Consider the following 22012-nt stretch of genomic DNA (forward strand, 5'->3'; position numbering starts at 1 on the left):
TGACACAATTTATCCTAATATAGACAATGCGTTAATTTAGAAAGAAAAAAAAAAAAAAACCCAAGGACAATCCCTTTTGTTATTTTCCTTTTTGTTGCATTTTAATTAACTTTTTATGTTTTTCCGGTATAATTATGATGTAAAGGATTCAATGGACACGTGTTATTTTAGCATAACAAATTAATCAATTTGACTATTTTGGTTTTATCAATTTAGAAAATTAAAACTAAAAAATAATATATATCACATACTATAAAACTAAACTATTTGAACTTCAAGATAATTTCAATCAAGTTTGCAACACATCTACTAAAACAACGATCACCAAACAACAAAAATTTACAATAACACATAAAACCAAATACTTAACAATGAACAAGAAAATTTTGAAAACTTCGTCAAATTCATCCACAGATGAACCTTTCTAAGCAGCACAACTTCCACACACCATGCCCCTGCCATCACCACACAAAATATAAAAAAATAATAATAATAATTCAAGGTGGCCTAGCTGAACCATGTTCGAATCCTACAACCTTCAACCTTAGCTTAACTTAATTTTCAAATAAACAAATGAAACAATAATACTTACAAGCAACTAGAGCTTTTGCGCCTTTTGTGTCTCGTTGTCACCTCCATCCTCCTTGGAGGTTGTAAAATGACCTTGATTGCTGTGTCGAACACTGCTTTGACATTCTGATTAGACATGAACAGATACAAGATTAATACAGAAAGAACGACTTAATAGAAAAAGTTACAGAAAGAGAAAAAGTTACAGAAAGAACGACTTAATAGAAAAAGTTACAGAAAGAACGACTTAATAGAAAAAGTTACAGAAAGAACGACTTAATAGAAAAAGTGAAGGAAATGCAACTTTCCATATTGTTTTCTAACTATATACAAAATTTCCCTCCATTCAACGTCATTTTCTCAAATATTTTTAAAAACATCATTTATCAAAGGCAGTAAATTTAAGTTTGTCCATATTATATGATATAACTACAAAAAATAATATATGGAGTACCTGTTGAGTCTTGGAGCTACATTCGACATAAGCAACTGCACCAATTTGTTTCCTCAGTTCCTCTCCCTATAAACATCATTAACTCATTAGATTTAGGTTACAATCTAACAAAATTTAAAGCGACTTAAAACACGGATTTTGAATTTGGAAATTTATTGGGTTAATGGGTTTGAATGTTAAAGTTAGAAGATTTGATGATTTAGTACCTGGGCATATGTGATAGGATTAGAACCACTATGATCAGCTAAATATCCCTTGTCATCACGAAGATCTACGTGAAGAAAGACAAGAAAAGGTTTCTTGATTATATGCTTAGTTTTCAAGAAATCTTGATTATAACTAAAATACAAATATTATACACAAGAAAGAAAATTATACCTAATTTTGTCCCCACAAGTACAACTGGAACATCGGGTGCAAACCTTCGAAGCTCCGGCATCCACTGTAACAACATTCAAATTAAAAAAAATTCAACAAATTTAACAGATCAAAAGGGTATCTTCTTCTTCTTTTACAAAAAAAAAAAAAGATTTTTTTATTACGTAATTTGAAACAAGAAAGATCAAAGGTAGAAATCTAAAAGCGGACTCTACCTTCTTGAGGACATTTTCGTAACTTGCTCTACTCATTAAAGAGAAGGCTAATACAAAAATGTCTGCACCTCTGTAGCTTAATGGCCTTAATCTGCTATAATCTTCTTGACCTAAAAGATTCAAGCTTTTTTTTTTGTCAGAAATCAAGAAAGTAAACCCTAACGATTCGAAAGTGACAATAAAGACTCTGATAATTGGATCTTTAACAGCATACCAGCAGTATCCCAAAGTCCCAAGTTCACTATACTTCCATCCACAGCTACGTTCGCACTGAAATTGTCAAATACTGTTGGGATATAATCCTGCAAATTAAGAGATATTAAGATAAAGTGCCCAAAGATACAACCTTTAATGGAAGAAACCCGAAAATTCGAGCAATCCAACATGATGTAATCTTCAAGATGATTAAGTTAAATTACATTTTGCGAGATACCCACAAATTATCAAGAGCTAAAATCGTTTTCTTTAGTGTTGGAATCAACAAATTCATCGCAATCATGCTCTGTTGACTTATACATTACACTTGATTCTTTCAAGAAATACACACGAGAGAGAGAGAGAGAGAGAGAGAGAGAGAGAGAGACTGACAGTGGGGAACTTGTTACTGGTATAACAAATGAGCATACAAGTCTTGCCAACGGCTCCATCGCCAACACAAACACATTTTATGAACTTCGAAGCACTCATTCTAAGCTTCTGATTGTTGATAAGAAATCGAAATGTGTTGAAAAAGCGAAGTGAAGAACAATGTTGGGAAGAGGAAGACAATGGCGAAGAAAAGGGTATATTTAAGACAAAGACAAAGAGACAGAGCTTCTGTAGATGTGTCCAGATAGAGAAATGCCGCCCCAAGTTTAGAATTTTAAGGCAAAGTTAAGCTGCAAATACCAAAAAGGTTATTTTTTAATTAATATATGTTTTAAACAGCGACACAATTCAAAACTATGCAAAAACAATCCATTTTCCACCTAAAGACACTCCATTTGGCCTAAAAAACTTGATAACCTTTGAAGTTATTTAGATGATATAGTATTCAATGTTCAATTAAACGATAAAATTATAATTTTATAAACTTTTATTGATATGTTCATTTTGTTATTAATCTCTGGAAGTATATTATAACAATATATATATATATATATATATATATATATATATATATATATATATAGTTGTAAGAAATTTTATATTAGATAATAAACTAATTAAAAGTATATACAAACTTTATCACATTGTTTAAAAATTACAATACAGTTGCGTATTAATTATAAGAAAATACTTTTTTATACAATATAAATGCTTAAATAGTAACAGTTTTTAAATCTTTTCATCCGTGATTAAAATTCAAATCTGAAGCAGTCAGGAAACATTGAAGTTGGGTGACCTTTTGACTTTTAGTCGTCCCTCAATAAATTTTGAAATCCACAAAAGATCCTTTCATTTGAATTGCACAAAGCAGGCCCTCTTCCAAAACGGTTATATATATATATATATATATATATATATATATATATATATATATATATATATATATATATATATATATATATATATACTAGGTGTGATACCCATGTATTACATGAGTTTATTTAAAAAATATATATATAAAATTTTAACAATTTGAAAAATTTGAATTTATAAGAAAAATGAAAAAAGTTTTGAATTATTAAAATTAATGATGTTTTAATTATTGAATACATTACATATATAAAATTTTCTAATAAATAATGGAAAATAGAAAATTCAAAAATTTTAGAAAATGTCATGTATCCAAATTAATGAGAAGAGGACATGTGGCAAAAAGTTCTTTATTTATTAGGGAGGATATATATATATATATATATATATATATATATATAGATATATATATATATATATATATATATATATATATATATATATATATATATATATATATATATATATATATATTCAAATGAGAATATTTTTGATATTGAGAACATTTTTTAGCATATGCGTACAAAAAAACACGCGCCTTTGTTTTCTAATTGCGTTCAGGGCTATTTTGGTAAATTTGTTCTTATTACCATATTATCATCTGATTTTCTTTACCTTTTTGACGAAAGCTTGGTCGAGAGTATCATTGAGAACTGAGTTATTATCATCAAATTTTATGAATTTGTTCTAAATCTTAGCTATTTTAAGATTCTTCTTACAAAATTTGTTGATTTTTTCTTCCTCGGTTATTATAGAGAAGTAATTGCGCCGTCGTCGTCAAAGAAGTTAGGTAACAGGTCGTTCTATCAAAAGGTATAAAATATTCACATTGTATAATTTTGTTTGATGATTAAACTATCAGATTTGTGTTTATTTAATGTACTTTGGTAATCGAATCATTTATTTAACGTTTTGATTCGAAAGGAGTTAAGTTTTAGATATTGTTCATCAAAAAATTAAAAATTGTCAATTTACATAAATTATTTTGATCATTCATTGTCGATTCTTGCATTGTAAATGGATTTATGAAGTATAAATCGAAAGCTTTGAGTTCGAAAGGAGTAGGTTTAATATATTGTTCATGAAACGCCTATTCTTACCTTGTAGCTGCATTTATAATTGCAGAAAAACCTAAAACATTTAAAAACCTAAAACATGTGTAACACATGTGATTAGAATTTTTTCCAGTAGTTTCCTCATCCTTCAACATGTACACTATCTGCTTTTGTGTTGTTGCATATGCATATGCAAAAGTAGAAAGTTGTTGTTAATGTGATTGGTTATTGCCTTTAAAAGATTCAGTTTTGGACTCGAAAAGCTCCCCTCATTGAGCTAACAATCATGCTCTTCAACTGACACTATGATGAAGTATTTGTTATAAACTATAATATAATTCTTTCAATCGTATATGATTAATATATGTTATAATCATAAATGTTTTAGTCATATATGTTTAAAATCATATATGATTGATATATGTTATAATCATAAATGTTTTAGTCATTTAAATCATATATTATTAATATATGTTATAATAATAATTCTTTATGTTGTTAATGACAGGTTCTATTGTTTCATAATGTCTTTTACAAGCGATAATGTTAATTTCTTTAGAAATGAAAATGAAGATGTTAAACATTCAAGTCATCAAATCACAAACTACGTGGATGAAGATTTTTAACATTCTAGTCATCAAATCGAAAACTTTAGTGTTTCAGGTAAAAAAAATTAAATACTTATTTAATCTGTTATGATTATATAACCAAGTTTTTTTAATCATTAATGTTTTTTAGAATTTAATATATATCAATGTATGTAATGTATAATCACATGTGATTGATAATGAATTCCTTATATAATTATATGTGATTACTAATAAATTCCTTATATAATCACATGTGAGTATAAGTATTTCATTAGTGTTAATTTAATCTGTTTTGTTATTCTTATGTGATTATTAATTAGTTTTTTAGTCATTATGTTTAATATAGTGTTAATCATATATGATTATTCATTTTTTATATTTGAATAAATATTGACATATTTTTAGTTTATATATGTTCAATTATTTCTTTTAATCACATATAATTATATAAGGAATTCTATTATCAATCACATGTGATTTTAAATTGCATTGATTTATGTATATTCAATTGTTTCTTTTATAATAATATATGATTAAAATGTTTTCTATATTTGATCATACAGGTGAATGTTCAAACCATAATGATGCAAATTAAAACAATAGGACTAGTTCAAGTTATGTATCAGAGTTTTATATGTCAGAGGTTATGCATGATATTAACCCAGATGTTCCTGAAGAGTTTAAACCTACTAAGGAAATGAGGTTCAAAGATGTGGATGAGGGAATTAATTTTTATAAAAGATATGCAAAGAAGGCTGGTTTTGATGTTCGTTTGAACACATTAAGGAAAGTTGGTGATATAATAAAGCATAGGTTTTTGGTCTGTAAAGGTGATCCAATAGCCTAAAGTCTCAACTATCAAATAATTACAAAACAGACCCTATACTTTTAATTAATTCTTTTAATCCCGAAATTAATTCCTAATTAATTTCTGATTAAATACTAATTAATAATATGATTCCAAATTAATATATTATTCATATAATATAATAACAAATCATATTTATACCCCAATTTATTATTCTTAACAATAAACCATCCTATCTCCTCAACAGTCATCCTGTCTAGTCACCAGTGTGAAGGCAACCCGAAAGAAACATGCTCACAGTCGGGTCAAATACATACAAAAATAGTTATGGATTTAGAGACTAATCCAACAAAAATTCTTATCACATTTTGTTTTGGGAACAAATTCCGCAACAGTTTTTTTTAAATGATTACTCTGATTTTAAAACAAAGCATAAACAAATCGGTCTTTTCTGGCTGTGAAAATAGGGATGTCACAGTTAGTATTAGAGCATTAGTTTAAGCGAAGTAGGAATTTGTAGGAAATTTCTAGACTTAAACTTAGAATGATAAGTAATGATCTGTATCTAAAATATGTTAGGTAGTACACCTAAATTGACACGAGCACTAGTATATTTTAGGAAAGATGCCTAAAATGCTTTTATGTGCTAAATGCTATATGTTTGCCATATATGAAATTGTTTTCCAGATCTATGGTCTGTTGCCGACCAGATCTGGAAACCTTATGTATTTAGGATTCTAAGTGTACGACTACGGTATTAGAACTAGCATGTAAATGTTTCAGAGTGATAAGGAGATTTATACGTCTATCATAAATAAAGCTTTCTTATCTTAAATTCTCACCCGGTACACCAAAAGTCTGCTTGGATGTACATAAAGTTATGGAGAAGAATCATAGAGAATTGAGTAAATGGAGGAAATGAAAGGCTTGTGATACTGAATGACACCTATCCGAAGATATCTTAAGAGTGGTATCTTGCCTTTAGAATATGTCTGATAAATAACGAAATGTTTATATGAGTACGGTACGTCTGAAGTACACCTTCGATTGGCAGGATGATGAAATGGTTGGTGTAATTCTTGAAGTTTTCCCATCGTCTGGAATTTCCACCACCAACCGAGTTGAATTAGAATTGATGATTTAAGATACTCATGGAAGAAGTCCTAGTAGAGTCTAGGAAAATTTGTATGATTAATTGGACACATTCATATATGTTAAATTGTTTTATGATTTTAGGACTTGGGGACTACGAGACAATACTTGGGACGAGTATGAGTAAGTGTGAATAGTAGTAGAGATCTATACTACTGGAAGCACAGGACTCATGCTTGGATCATGTAAAGTCACAAGGTTACCATGAATCTAGTGATTGATTCTGTTTTTAATCAAGTATGTCGTTACCATCATTTCGGTAATGACTAATGAGATGATTGTTATTCCGAACCTAGTAGTCATATCAAATTGAGTCCGACTACGATGAGTTTGTTACGTGGTTCATGGAACCAAGTTCGATGTAACATCTAACTCAAGACAGAAGATTGAAATCAATGCGATCAATAGCATCGCGCTCGTTGTTAGAGGAATTGGTAGCTAGAAATGCTACATGCTAAAATGTGATTATATCACATTAGAATATGAACGAAGTTATATTCCATTCTCGAATTTGACTTTAAGAGACTTGAGTCTAAGCGTTGCATCATACGATGAGAGGTCATTAGAACATGACCCATCGGTCTGCTACAATAACTGAAGGAAAGTACTTATCCTAATAAGAAGAAGGAGTCCTCAATAAGGATTTATTTTGCAACTCATAGGTTACGATTGAAAGTCCAACATAGTACGAAGAGCAGATGCAAGATTGAGCATCGCTCGCGGTCAAGAAGTCCAAGAGTTAGATACTCATTTGAAGAAACATAGAAGTTATGATTATTAACTTGAATGAAAAGATATAAAGTATGGAATCATTATACAATTCCTATTTTCATTGATGATTCCGGGACGTAATCATCCTAAGGGGGAGATAATTGTAACGCCCGTAGATCAAGACTAGTCAATTTAGAGACAATGAGCATCAAAAATGATTTTTTGATGGAATATTATTTAGAAGGAGTAATCTTAAATAATTCGTAGTATATGTTACAAGGATTCCGTACATATAAAGAATGTCGAAATCCGAGTTATAACGAAGAAGTTATGACCTGTCGAAGTTTCGCAACAGAATCGACACGACACAACACGACGTTAATAGTGAATTTATGTTAGAGCGCTATTTGGCCTTAGTGATCTAATGAAATTCGTAGAATACGTTAAACCGAGAGCGTGCATAAAAAGAACATCCAAATCTGACTTCGTATGAGGAAGTTATGATTTTTCTAAGTTTTAGCTTAGCAGTATGCAGCCCGAAATTCGAATATGAGATTGACGGATTTATATCCGAAACAATCTAAATGAGAATCGAAGATCTCGTTGATAGTAGTTCAACGGTAAAAAGTGTGACAACCCGATATTTCGACTCTATGTAATGACCTAAAAAGTCAAGTATTGTAACCACTTTTGAATTAATGAAATTAACTTCGAAATTAAAATGTACAAAACTCTCTATTAGGTTACCTACTATGCTAGATATTGTGTCAAGGTTTACAGAAATACTAAGAACACAAAAATCCGAGATATAACGAAGAAGTTGTGACCATTCTAAGATTTCCAACAAAACTGACAACACCGATTAACGAAAAACGCAAAGAGTCAATACAATAGTTTTTAGCTTTAAGTATCTAAATGAAAGTTGTAGATATCATTAAATCGTGAGCGTACATAAAAAGAACGTCCAAATCTGACTTCGTATGAGGAAGTTATGATTTTTCCACGATCCGGATATAGCAGTAGACAACTAAAAACTCAAAATAGAGATTGAGAGACTTTTGACGGAAACAACCTAAATAAGAATCGAAGGTCTCAACCAAAGTAGCGCAACGGTAAAAAGTCTGACGAATATGGTCATCAGATGAAGGAGTTATGAAATTTAAAAGGACTTCTCCAGGTCCGGCCTGTTAAAAATAAATAATTAAAAATAAAATCAAAATTAGCCGACGAAGTCTAAACGATAGTTGTAGAGTATATTCTCACCTACGCTTTCATATAAAGAACGTCGAAAACAGAGCTCGTACGCGAAAATTACAGATTTTACAAGTTCGAGACCCAAAATCTGAGGCTGTTAGGCTTGCCACGACGTGGCACAGTTGGCTGCGACGTGGCAACATGACTGATGGCGTCTTGTAAACGGAAGAGGATAGGATTTTCTCCCCACGACGTGTCCATCCTTTTCCACGACATGGCACACAAAATCCACCCCTATAAATAAAACTCTTGGGGTGTCGGGTTTAGGTGCTCCATTCTTCTATCTCTCGTGCCGAAACTCTGCGGTTAAGCTCCCGAAGCCCTCCCGAAGCCCCGGTTTTCACACTTAAGTTTCGAAGGAAGGTTCTACACTCCTAAGACTCCCGAGATTCCCGAGAATCTCGAGAAAAATCAACTCTTCCAAGTCGAAGTTCTACTCGATTTTCATCTCGCTTTCTCCAATCTATCAAGTGAGTTCATACCCATATAAACTACACTTTCAAATGTTTTATCAATGCTTTCTATACACTTTTAAGGGGGAGGGGGGAAATACAAGTAAACACACGGTTATTATCGTGTGTAACATAAAGTTTCACTATATACTCTTTTTATCAAGTAAATCATATGTGATTCATAACTACTACATGGGAACTTTAGTATGTAATATATATTCTCAATAATATCTTGTCTTTTGGAAATAAAACATGTTTATATATATACACGAACCAAACACTTTATTTATACTTTAAGTATATGTGATCATTTATGTCACTATAAATATTATACTTTACATAACAAGTGAATATTACACTAGGGTTTACTATACGAACGAAACACATACTTTCAAAAACTATAAAAGGTATAGTTTACGAGAAAATCATGAACATTTACAATCTAGAAACACTATATCAAAGAGATATTTTCATATACAAGAACAAATGGACATTTTCGTACGTAAATCTGTTTTATACTAAGTTTTGTGAGACATTTCACGTACTTTCGAGTATGCATTTTAAGTTCTGTATTATATACCAAAATTCCTTGTAGGGGGAGCATGATACTTGTATATAGATCTATATGGGATTGACAATCCCGCACCTAAGTTGTTAGCTACAGCTAGGCCGGCAGGCCTGGGGTGCAAACGTCATAACTTTCCAACGCCTGAAGAACGTTGTTATAGGCATCCTGGTTAAATAGTATGATTATAAGACTCACATGGAGTATTAAAAACACATTGATTTACGGGGTTTTTCAAATGCCTTAACGATTTATACAAAAACCTACTATTTTGGGCATTAAAAGCACTATTGTATTACAGTTTTGGAGCAATTAAACTACCATCTACTATAGTAGAAAATATGGGATTTTCTAGGAACATTTAAACATGTACAAACCATTTTCATTCTATTTCATACAAACATTGTCACTAAATACTTATGAACTCACCAGCTTAAATACTGACCTACTCTTTCAAAACCACTTGTATTTCTCAGGGATTCGGTAATACAGGTAAACTACAACTTTTGAAGAAGGGACGCTGCGGTGTTAGTTTAATTTCATATTGACATAATATTGTAATTTCTTTTGAAACAAGTACCTTTCAACAATGTAAACTTTTAAATTATATATATGATGGTTGTATTACTTTCTTTACTATGTATTCAACTATTTCGATACTACATGAAGTCATCCGCCCTCGAACGATTCTGCCGTTCTGGTTTGGGGGTGTGACAAAAAGACAGACGAAACGGACATCGGATGAAGAAGTTATGAGTTTATAACGGAGTTTTCCTGTCCCGGCCTACTAAAAATAATATAATAAAAATTAAAATCAAAATTAGCCAAAGAAGTCTAAACGAAAGTTGTAGATCTTGTTTTTACCTACGCATGGAAAAAAAGAACGTTGAAAATGGAGCTCGTATGAGAATGTTATGAATTTTTGAAGTTCAGGGCGCGAACCCCAACACTGTGTCAAAGTTCACGATGTGAAAACAGTGTTCATGACGTGAACTCAGTATTTATGACTTCTGGAGCCTGGCAGATGCAAGTTTCGATGACGCACCTGATGACTACTGAACTCACGACGTGAATATTTGAGATTCATGACGTGAATCCAGAAAAATGGCCCTATAAATAGAAATCAAAGGGCAGTCGGCCTTCTTTGCTAATTCCTTCACTCTCTCACTCCCGATACCCTCTCTAGCCCTTTTGAAGCACCCCCGAAGCCCCGGTATCATCCCAACACCCAAAGCAAGTCCCTAAGCCCCAAAGATCCCGAGGAGAAAAGAGTTTCAAGCCGAAGCTCTGCCCACGAGAAGCCCGGTGTGTGAAGATATCCCAGTTTAATAGAAGAACTTCTACTTAAAGAGTTGTAGTGTTGTCCAAGCATCGTCTAACCAAGTGAGTGTGTAGTTACTTTCTTCTAACACATATATATGAAGTATTTGCTATGAAATACGTCTTATGTGTTTATATATTGTTTGTTTATTTGAGATGGATGTTGGATGAATGTTTTCTACAGGTTTGTATATAATTTAAACTATATATGTAATTTATATCTACAAATATGTTCGGTAGAATATGGGTAGATGAAATAGTTGGTGTGTGATGAAACATTAGTTTGAAGATGAGACGAAAGATGATATAGATCATGAGATGAGGGTGACAGGTGAAAAATAAGTGAAACCTTTACCCAAACGATGGCCCCTTCATTCAGCAGAGTAGGGATGATAACCACAGACGATTCTAGACAATCCAGTGGAACACTAGCAAGCTCGCAACTTGTAGGTGTTGTGGACTTGATGTTCACTGGTGTACTCTAAATAACCCTGGCAGCTATAGATTTAGTGCCTCATAATAAAACGATGGTAGCTATGGATTTAGTACAGTGTAGACGAATGTTGGTAGCTATGGATTTAGTATAGTGGGCAACAATGGACTTTGTGCCAATTCCTTAGGTTAATCCTTAGGAACGAATTAAGGAAGGATAGTCGATTCTTAGGGTAAAACCTTAAGAAGTAAAGAAGATAACGAGGATGAGTAATTGGGTTGATTGTTTTGATGATTGAATATAATAATTATATTATTGTGGATTGAAAACCCTATATGCTCACCAGGCTCCGAAGCCTGACCCACTAAGTTTTCTTTGCATTACAGGTAATGGCACAAGAGTAATAGTTGGTAGATTTGACGAGAGATTTTGGATTATAGATTAGTAGTTATAAATAACTGTTGTAAGGTCTATTTTATTTTGTTTATGCTTTTGGTCTGTATCGGAACATGAAATCCCGATATTTTGTTATTTAATAAAAAATACATTTTTTTAAAGAAATGTTTTGATAAATTCTCATCACATTTTGTTTTGGGAACAAATTCCGCAACAGTTTTCTTTAAACGACTACTCTGATTTTAAAACAAAGCGTAAACAAATCGGTCTTTTCTGGAACTGAAAATGGGGATGTCACAGATGTTAGGCCCATAAAGGGTTTTGGGGGACCAATTTGGAAAATTGGGCTATAGTTAGGCCTTGAGTGATTATGTTGAGAATTGGGCTTTTGGACATTTGGACTCATAGGGTGAGTCAAGGTCCAATTAATGATTGGCTGATTATTTTGTGATTCATAGCACAAGGATTTTAGTGGGCCAACAACCAGAGATTGTTTATGTGAGTTTCACAATGTGATGTGAGTCTTCTCACCAAATCCACGGGTCGAAGGCACCAAGGCCGACCCATATTCTGGTTATGTATTATTCTAGGTGTTATGTGATACATGATATGTTCGGGTTGAAATATACCACAGGACGGGGCCTACTGTGTTATTCATTGGATTGAAATATACGCAAAGGCGAGGCCCACTATGTAGTGTTCGAGTTGAAATACACCCATGGGCGGGGACCACTATGATATGTTCGGGTTGAAATATATGCCAGGGTGAGGCCCCGGGGAAGGGCCCATACTTGTTTGTTTTGGTTTGGAATGAACCCCAGGGTTGGGCCCATTTGTATGATTGGTATGTGGTCTTTTAGGGAACTCACTAAACTTTGTGCTTATGGTTTTCAGTTTATGTTTCAAGTACTTCGATTTTCAAATGGAAGAGCTTAGGATGATTGTAGAGCACACACCACCTCGTTCCGCATTTTCTTAACTTAGTATGATATGACGTGATGATTGATACATTTGTTTTATTTGGATTTTTATGATGATGTTTCCAGAATATTCGTGTTATTAATTTAAAAATAAAATTTTCGGGTCATATTTTTGGGATGTTACACGATGAAATCACGTCGTGCCTTTCCCTTTACTACCAGAAGCACCTAAAATATTTAAAACTTAAAATCGTAAGAAAAAAGTTTAATGAGTTCCTAATAATATCACATACCATACAAGATAACGGGCCTATCCTAATAATTATGTTTCAGTTAAGCGAGCCCATCCTAACATACATTTGGGCCCAACCTAACAAACATATAAATGGGCCTAGCCCAACAAGCATATAACAACATGAAATAGTTACAAAGACAACAAGCATGACATGACACCTAGTTTCCTATAATATAATTTGAAGACTCACCTAAATCAGATGAGAGATCCGACTACCCGAAGTCCTAAAGTATTAGCTACACAATTGCCTAAACCAATCATAGGCTAAACTTCAATCTATTGCTCAAAACCTCCAAATTTGATCCAAAAGTCAAACTAGTAAAAAATTCAATTGTCAACGCCCTCCGCACTGCTGCCAAACACTCTGATCGCGCCATGGACACAACACAAAAAAACAATTGCGACTGGTTGTCGGGATCTGCGTCGTGTCTTACAACCGTCGCACCGCAACTACGTCCAAAAAAACTTAATCCTTTAAGCTCTTAACCATTAATGTCTAAAGTTCCAAAGCTCATATCAGAATCGACTAATACCATGCATGGATAAAGTTTACAACTTTATCATTTTCTTGACCTCAAACAAACAAGTTCTTAAACCCTAACTACTAAATAAATATATTATAGTTTAATATTTCAATGATAAAAAACTTTTGAGATAAAATGCATATTAAAGTTTTTTATTAGGTGAAACTTTTTGAATCTGTTTAAAAACTAAATTACTAAATTACCATCTCTCTCTCTCTCTCTCTCTCTATATATATATATATATATATATATATATATATATATATATATATATATATATATATATATAATAAATACATAAATAATAAATTTGTATTTAATTTTATAGACTATTTAGTTATTATTTTATAAACTAAAATCAATCTGAAATCTACAATAATAATTTGGTGTTGATAATAAATTAAAAAATCTGAATCTTTGAACCAAATAATCTAATTTGACAATTCCGTTTTATCTAAATAATGAAAAGCCCTAGTAAATTTAGTGACTTTTATAGAAATTTTCTTTTCATAACATGTCACATTTCTACAAAATTAAAGAAATTATAAACATATAAACATAAAATTTTGAATAACAAAAGTCAGGAAAATGTAAAATTAAGTAATCTAACCACAATTTAAAATTTAATGTATATTTGAAAAAAAACAAAAAAAAAACATGTTTTTTAGTAAAAAATTGGATAATGATTTTGAAGGGTAACATAGTTTAGGTTGTGTTCACGTTTAGTCATTGATTATTTTTTGTTCACATATTACCATTAAACTTGTTTAGACTGTTCACATTACATCTTTATGACTGATTGGTGTAGGTAACATAATTTTGATTTTGTTCACGGTTAGTCCATTAAATTATTTTTATCCACACATTAGCATTGAACTTTTTTTTATTGTTCACATTACATCGTTTGAACTTCTTTGGATAGTTGACATTACATCCTTATGACCTGGAAGCTCCGGTCGTCTTCTATGTTGCCATTGAACCGTTTTTCAACTACCTTGTATGAGATGTGTTTCAGTTTGAGATCAGACATACTCAATCTTTCATCTTCTTTAAACTGTAATAACTCATTCGTTTGAATTCGGGATGTCATAATTTTTTTCAACATAATTTTTTTCAACACATATTTCATGTGTACTTCAAAACACTTTATTTGGTTACATGTTATAGGTCCTAAAACATAGGGTATGAAAGCTGAATTTATGTTTAAGGTTGTTCACTGTATGGTTAAGACTGAATTGTCCAACCGGACAATTTGGATTGAACTATTTAGTTCAAATATTTTGATTTTTGGAATGATTATAAGCTAAACCGAATTATTCTTTTTGATTGGTTTTGGCTTACTAAGAACCGAATAGTCCAGAAAAACCAAATAACAACTATATATATATATATATATATATATATATATATATATATATATATATATATATATATATATATATATATATATATATATATATATATATATAATCATTTATAAATTTACTAAATTATTTTTAGTTATTACAAACGTTCATCCATTATTGTACTTAAGCTTCTTTCAATGAAATATTAAACTATAATCAATTTTTTATAATAATTGTTTATAAATTGTAATTCATATTTAAAATGTTTTTTTAGATATTTTATAGATTTAACTAATATTTAAGTTATATATATATATATATATATATATATATATATATATATATATATATATATATATATGTATATATATAACCGAATTGTAAAAAACCGATCAAGATGCCACAAACTTCGAGGACGAAGTCTAAAATAAGTGGGAAGATTTGTAACGCCCAATTCCTCGTATGTATTTTTAAACCGAAAAACTGGACCGGAACTGGAATCGGACCGGAACTGGAACTGTTCGAACCTGAATATATAGAACCGGTTCCGGTTCTGGGTTTAAAAATTTGCTTTATTCGGGTTCTGGGTAATCTAGGTTTGGGTCCATTTGGTCCGAGTAAACTGGGTCTAAGAGTCGGAATCGATACTAGGAACCAGAACTGGTTTCTGTGAATTTAAGACATGCATATCTTATCCGTTTTAACTCGGATTGACTTACAGTTTTTTCCAACGTGTTATTTAGAGTTTGTACATGATTTTAGACTATAAATTTGTCATTTTTAGTTTTATATTCATTGATTTACAATACTACAAAGTCGAGATATCAAAGTTGGAAGTTTTTAGTTTTTTCAGCTTTTTGGTATTTTGTGAAAGTTTTAAAACATGCATATGTATTTCGTTTGAAGTTGGATTGACGTACAGTTTTTTCAACTTGTATTTTAGAGTTTGTACATGATTTTAGTCTATAATTTTGTCTTTTTTGGTTTAATATTTAATGACTTACAGCCCTACAAAGTCGGAATATCAAAGTTGAAAATTTTCAACTTTTCAGCTATTTGTTTTTATACTTTGTATTTTGTGAAAACGTTAACACGTACATATCTCATTTGTATAAAGTCGGATTGTGTGACATCTCCAATTTCACGGCAAGAAAAGTCCAATTTGTTTATGCTTTATTTTATAAAATCAGAGTAATCATTTGATTAAAAGAGTTGCGAAATTTGTTCCCAAAGTAAAATATGATAAAATAAAATTTATCAAAGCATTTGATAAAGAAATGTATTTTCATTAAATAACAAAATCTCGGGATGTCATGTTCCGATACAGACTAAAAGCATAAACAATATAAAATAGACCTTACACCAGTTATTTATAACTACTGATTTATAATCCAAAATCTCTCGTCAAGTTCACCAACTTATACCCTTGTGCCATTACCTGTAATGCAAAGAAAACTGAGTGGGTCGGGCTTGGGAGCCTAGTGAGCATATAGGGTTTTCAACCCACAATAATATAATTATTATATTTAATCATCAAACAATCAACCCAATTACCCATCCCCATTATCTTCGTTTAATCTTCCCTATAGATATTATCATAAGGGTCATCTCCTATATCATATTTACCTCTCATCTCCTTATATCTTATTTCCTTATATGTTTGTTCCTAAGGATCATCACCTACATCACATAGACAATACTAATTCGGGGATCACTCCCTCAATATGTGTCTAGTAAGGGTTAGGGTATCATCGCATTATTACGCAACCACAACATCGTCTGGACTCGTAAATCATAATAAGGGTTAGATTATCACCGCATGAATACGCAGCCACAACATCGCCTGGGCTCATAATTCATAATAAGGGTTAGACTATCATGGCATGAATACGTAGCCACAACATCGCCTGGACTCGTAATTCATAATAAGGGTTAGACTATCATCACATGAATATGCAGCCACAACATCGCCTGGACTCATAATTCATAATAAGGGTTAGACTATCATGGCATGAATACGTAGCCACAACATCGCTTGGACTCGTAATTCATAATAAGGGTTAGACTATCATCGCATGAATACGCAGCCACAACATCGGCTGGACTCGTAATTCATAATAAGGGTTAGACTATCATCGCATGAATATGCAGCCACAATATCGCCTGGACTTGTAATTCATAATAAGGGTTAGACTATCATCGCATGAATACGCAGTCACAACATCGCCTGGACTCGTAATTCATTACCTATCTATCATCACCTAATTATCATCACCATTATATCCTCACCTATCTCTTATCACATTATTTCATCACACACCAACTATTTCATCTACCCATGTTCTACCCAACATATTTGTAGATATAAATTACATATATAGTTTAAAACATATACAAACATGTATAAAACATTCATCAAACATCCATCTCAAATAAAGAAACAATATATAAGCGCATAACACGTATTTCATAGCAAAATACTTCATATCTATGTGTTAGAAGAAAGTAACTACACAATCACACCAAACATATACTTAATACATTCAAATAATACATGTATTAAAATTGTGTTTATGAAAGGGATTATACACTCACTTGATCAGAAGATGATCGGACAGCACTACGGCTCTAAGAGTAGTACTTCTTCGGTGAAACCGGGATCACTTCGCACACCGGGCTTCTCGCGGGCAGAGCTTCGGCTCAGAAACTCTTTTCTTCTAGGGATCTTCGGGCTTCGGGACTTGCTTCGGGTATCGGGATGATACCAGGGCTTCAAGGGGGTTAAAATTGGGCTTAGACGGGGTATCAGGAGTGGGAGAGAAGAGATTGAGCAACCAAACTCGGCTTCCCCTTGAATTCTATTTATAGGGTCATTTTGTGGATTCACGTGGTGAATCTCAAATATTCACGTCGTGAGTTCAATAGTCATCAGGTGCGTAATCGCAACTTGCGTCTGTTAGGCTCCAGAAATCATAAATATTGTGTTCATGTCGTGAACTCTGACAGTTTTGGGGTTTCGCGCCCCGAACTTCAGAAATTCATAATTTTCGCATACGAACTCCGTTTTCGACGTTCTTTTTTTTCCACGCGTAGGTAAAAACAAGATCTACAACTTTCATTTAGACTTCATCGGCTAATTTTGACTTTAATTTTTATTATATTATTTTTAGTAGGCCGGGACAGGAAAACTCCGTTATAAACTCATAACTTCTTCGTCTGACGTCCGTTTTCGTTTGTCTTTTTACCATTGGACTACTATTGATGATATATTCGATTCTCGTTTAGATCGTTTTGGCTAGAAATCACTCGATCTCATATTCGAACTCCGGGTTGCATACTACTAATGCTGAAACTTCGAAAAATCATAACTTCCTCATATGAAGTCAGATTTAGACGTTCTTTTTATGCACGCTCTCGGTTTAACGTAGGGGTGTCAATTTATGACACGACACGACAAAAATACACGAAACGAAACGAAATAGGGACGAAATGAAAATTCAAATTCGTGTTCGTGTCGTTTTCGTGTCAAGATTAAAAAACACGATGTCGTGTCGTGTCGTGTTCGTGTTCATAAATCGACACGGAATTGACACGATTAAGCATGTGGTTGTTGTGTTTTCGTGTTTGTCGTTTTTGTCGTGTTATATATCTGTAAGTATGAACAAAATACACTAATAGTTATGTAATATTATCTTTGTCGAGTCGTGTCGTGTTGTCGTGTTTTAATTGGTTCGTTTTCGTGTTAATGAAAAAAACACGACATCGTGTCGTGTCGTGTTCGTGTTATACAAAACCTTGTCGTGTCGTGTCGTGTCAGACAAAAACACGACACGATTGCCCGATTTGACAGCCCTAGTTTAACGTATTCTACGACTTTTATTTAGACCACTAAGACCAAATATCGCTCTAACGTAAATTCACTATTTACGTTGCGATGTGTCGTGCTGGTTCTGTCGCGAAACTTTAACAGGTCATAACTTCTTCGTTATAACTCGGATTTCGGCGTTCTTTATACGTACGGAATCCTTGAAACATATACTATATATTAGTTAAGATTAATCTTTCTAAATAATCTTCCATCAAAAAGTCATTTTTGATGCTTATCGTCTCTAAATTGACTAGCTCGGATCTACGGACGTTACATATTGACATGCAATTTTTTCTGGAGTGTAGTTTAGAGTTTGTATATGATTTTAGACTATAATTTTGTCAATTTTGATTTCATATTCAATGACTTACGGTCTTCCGAAGTCGGGATATCAATATGAAAATTTTCAAAGTTCAACCCACTAAGTAGTAAGTAATTGCCAAAAAATTCCGGTTTTTTCTGGGTTCTCCGGTTCTAAACCGACTTTATCCAGTTCTAACCTACCCACTTTGATGTTTTCGGGTTTTCCGGTTCTAGACCTACTTTACCCGGTACCGTACTAAATACCTGAATTGGAACCGGTTCTTATATACCGGTCTGATTTTCGGTTCTACAAAATTTCGTTAACCGGTTCCGGGTTTGGACCCACTTTCATCCGTATTAGTGTTACACCAAACAAAAAATATTGAAACACCATTTTCTGATTTTGGTTATCCATATCATTTTATTTTGGTATAATTTATGCAAAAATAACGTGTAAAATGGGACTTGATGTTGGGATTGTAGAAATTAGGGATAATGATTTGAGAGGGTAAAAAACTATCAATTTTTTTTACATTTAGTCACTGAAATTATCCACCGGAATTTTTTTTTTTTACATTTTACCCCTATGACTGGTTATAACAGGTCATAAGGGTAAGGGTAAAATGTGAACAATTTTAAATAATTTATGAGTAAATCAAACACGAAAATAATTTAATGGCTAAATGTGAACAAAACTAAATGTTTGTTAGCCTTTCAAGCCATTATCCCGTAAATGGTTCTAAATGTTATTAAGAATGTGCAAAAGGTGAATATAGTGAGAAAAAAGACAAAATTGCAAAAATGGTCCCTGTGGTTGGCAAATTTATGTACTTTTGGTCCAAAATGAAATGTTGGTGCACCACTCGTCCAATTTTGAATACCATATGTGATTTTGGTCCCTATGATTGACATTTTTGTGTGGTTTTGGTCCACACCCAACTTAAAAAGACGGATATACCCTTATATTTCGTTTATTTATTTCTTTTTCAATATATTATTATTAAAAGAAAAAAATAACACCTACCCCACCCCTCCTAGTCACCTTTACCCTCCCTCCCTCCCTCTCTCTCTCTCTCTCTCTCTCTCTGCAAAGAGCGTGGTTGTTGGGTACTTCCCTTTCAATCGTTTCCCTGAAAAACCCAAACCACCATACGCCCCTCCCATTTGCTACCTTTTGGCATTCAATCGATCAGCAACTTAGAGAATCCTTCCTTTGTTCTTCTTTATCTTCATCAATTTTATAGCTCCACCATCGATTTCCTGAGAAAAAAACGAATGCTGCTTCAACCCTAATCATATTCCAAGATTCGTAGGTATCCACATTGGCGCCACCTTGATACAACCAGTGATCGAGGAGTTTGTATCCAACGAAGATGGTGGCGGTGATTTTGGGGGTGGTGGAGTATTTTATGATGTGATGTGATGTAACAGGTAGGCGAGGCAGAGGTTTTGTCTTTTGATGCGGAGGGGAGAGATGGAGGAAGAACAGGGGAGAGAATGAGGTTTTAGTTGAGAAATATGCTGAAGAATTTAGTCTACAAAACCCCTTTCGTTTTCTTCAAATGGGTTCATTACCTACTCTGCCCTCAATTTGTTGGGTTTCAAAATGAAAAATATGGTATGCTGGTTATAAAATTAAAATCCTAGGAATGCAATGATTGTATTTTGCTAGATTTCAAAATCATTTTTGATTTCTTCCATAAATATGTGTTTTGTTGGTTTTAAAATTGAAATCCCAGCAACTCAACATTCAATTTAATTGACTATGGTTTGCTTTTTTGTTCTCACTGATTGAATTAGGGACGACTTCAACATCCAATTTCTTTTGTTTCACCTAAATGCGAGAGAAAGATGATAAAAGATTATCGGTTAGTTCTTGCCGGAGCTGCAACTTCTCGAAAAACAAGACTTGTCTCCTTCATCTATAGCCTTCTGTATAGAGATGGGGAAGGAAAGATGGATCCACCACCAGCGGAGTCTAGTTAATCGACGTGTGTCAAATTTTGACGAAGTTTTTTAACACTGGTGGTGGTGATGTTGATTGGTTTTTGTGGGTGTTGTGTTGGGGGAGAAGAAGCAAATGAATTAACTGATAAAGGTGTTGACTTGTTATCAACTTTGACCAGTTTAAGCTTGAGCAAAAATACGTTTTCTGGTGATTTACCAGAACTACAAGATTTGCAAACAGTTTGATCATTTTGTATCTGAACAATAACTCGTTTTCTGGTCGAATCCCAGTCAAATACAGTCAACTCAACCACCTTCAAGAACTCGATCTTTTTATTGTGTGTGTTTCTTTTGTTAAGAGAGAAATTACAAATGAAATACAAATGAAAATATAAATTAAATCAATCTATGTATTTCTGGAATTAAAGAAAATGAAAAATATAAATTGTAAGGGCATAACTGTCTTTTTAAGTGTGTAGGGACCAAAAACAATAAAAAGATCCAAAATTGGACCAGTGGTGCACCAAGGTATCGTTTTGGACCAAAACTGCAGAAATTTGCCAACCACAGGGACCATTTTTGCAATTTTGTCGAGAAAAAATAAATTAGGCGTAAAATGCCCCTGGGGTTTTCCTTTCATTATATAATACAACAATTACAATTGAAGATCCTAATATCATGGATCTGATAATACAATTATACTTATCTTATATTTGAACCTAACTACCGTTTATTATCTTTACATTCCCCCTCAATCTTGACCATTACTAGGTTGAGATTGTAACGCAATTTCTCCAGCATACTTTGTGTTGTAGGCTTTGTGAGTCCATCTGCAACTTGATCATTTGAAGATATAAATCTAACATCTAATGCCCCTATCGCTACCTTCTCTCTAACAAAGTGAAAATCCAATTCTATATGTTTAGTTCGAGCATGAAACACTGGATTGGCTGTTAAATAAGTAGCTCCCAAGTTGTCACACCAAAGAACAGGTGCAC

General features: G+C 32.7%; 1 protein-coding gene across 1 annotated transcript; it reads right to left on the reverse strand.

Moving 5' to 3' along the window:
* Positions 1-248: 248 nt before the first annotated feature.
* LOC144998693 (rac-like GTP-binding protein ARAC7) lies at positions 249-2468 on the reverse strand. The gene is made up of 8 exons (XM_078958428.1): positions 2206-2468; positions 1832-1919; positions 1618-1727; positions 1403-1466; positions 1231-1295; positions 1025-1090; positions 593-696; positions 249-455 (listed from the first exon to the last, which is right to left on the reverse strand). The coding sequence occupies exons 1-8, from the start codon at positions 2302-2304 to the stop codon at positions 425-427; spliced, it is 627 nt and encodes a 208-aa protein (XP_078814554.1). The 5' UTR covers positions 2305-2468; the 3' UTR covers positions 249-424.
* Between the last annotated feature and the right edge of the window lie 19544 nt (positions 2469-22012).

The sequence above is a fragment of the Lactuca saligna genome, chromosome 5 (genome assembly GCF_052625555.1).
Source record: "Lactuca saligna cultivar CGN05327 chromosome 5, ASM5262555v1, whole genome shotgun sequence".
NCBI classification, from domain to species: domain Eukaryota; kingdom Viridiplantae; phylum Streptophyta; class Magnoliopsida; order Asterales; family Asteraceae; genus Lactuca; species Lactuca saligna.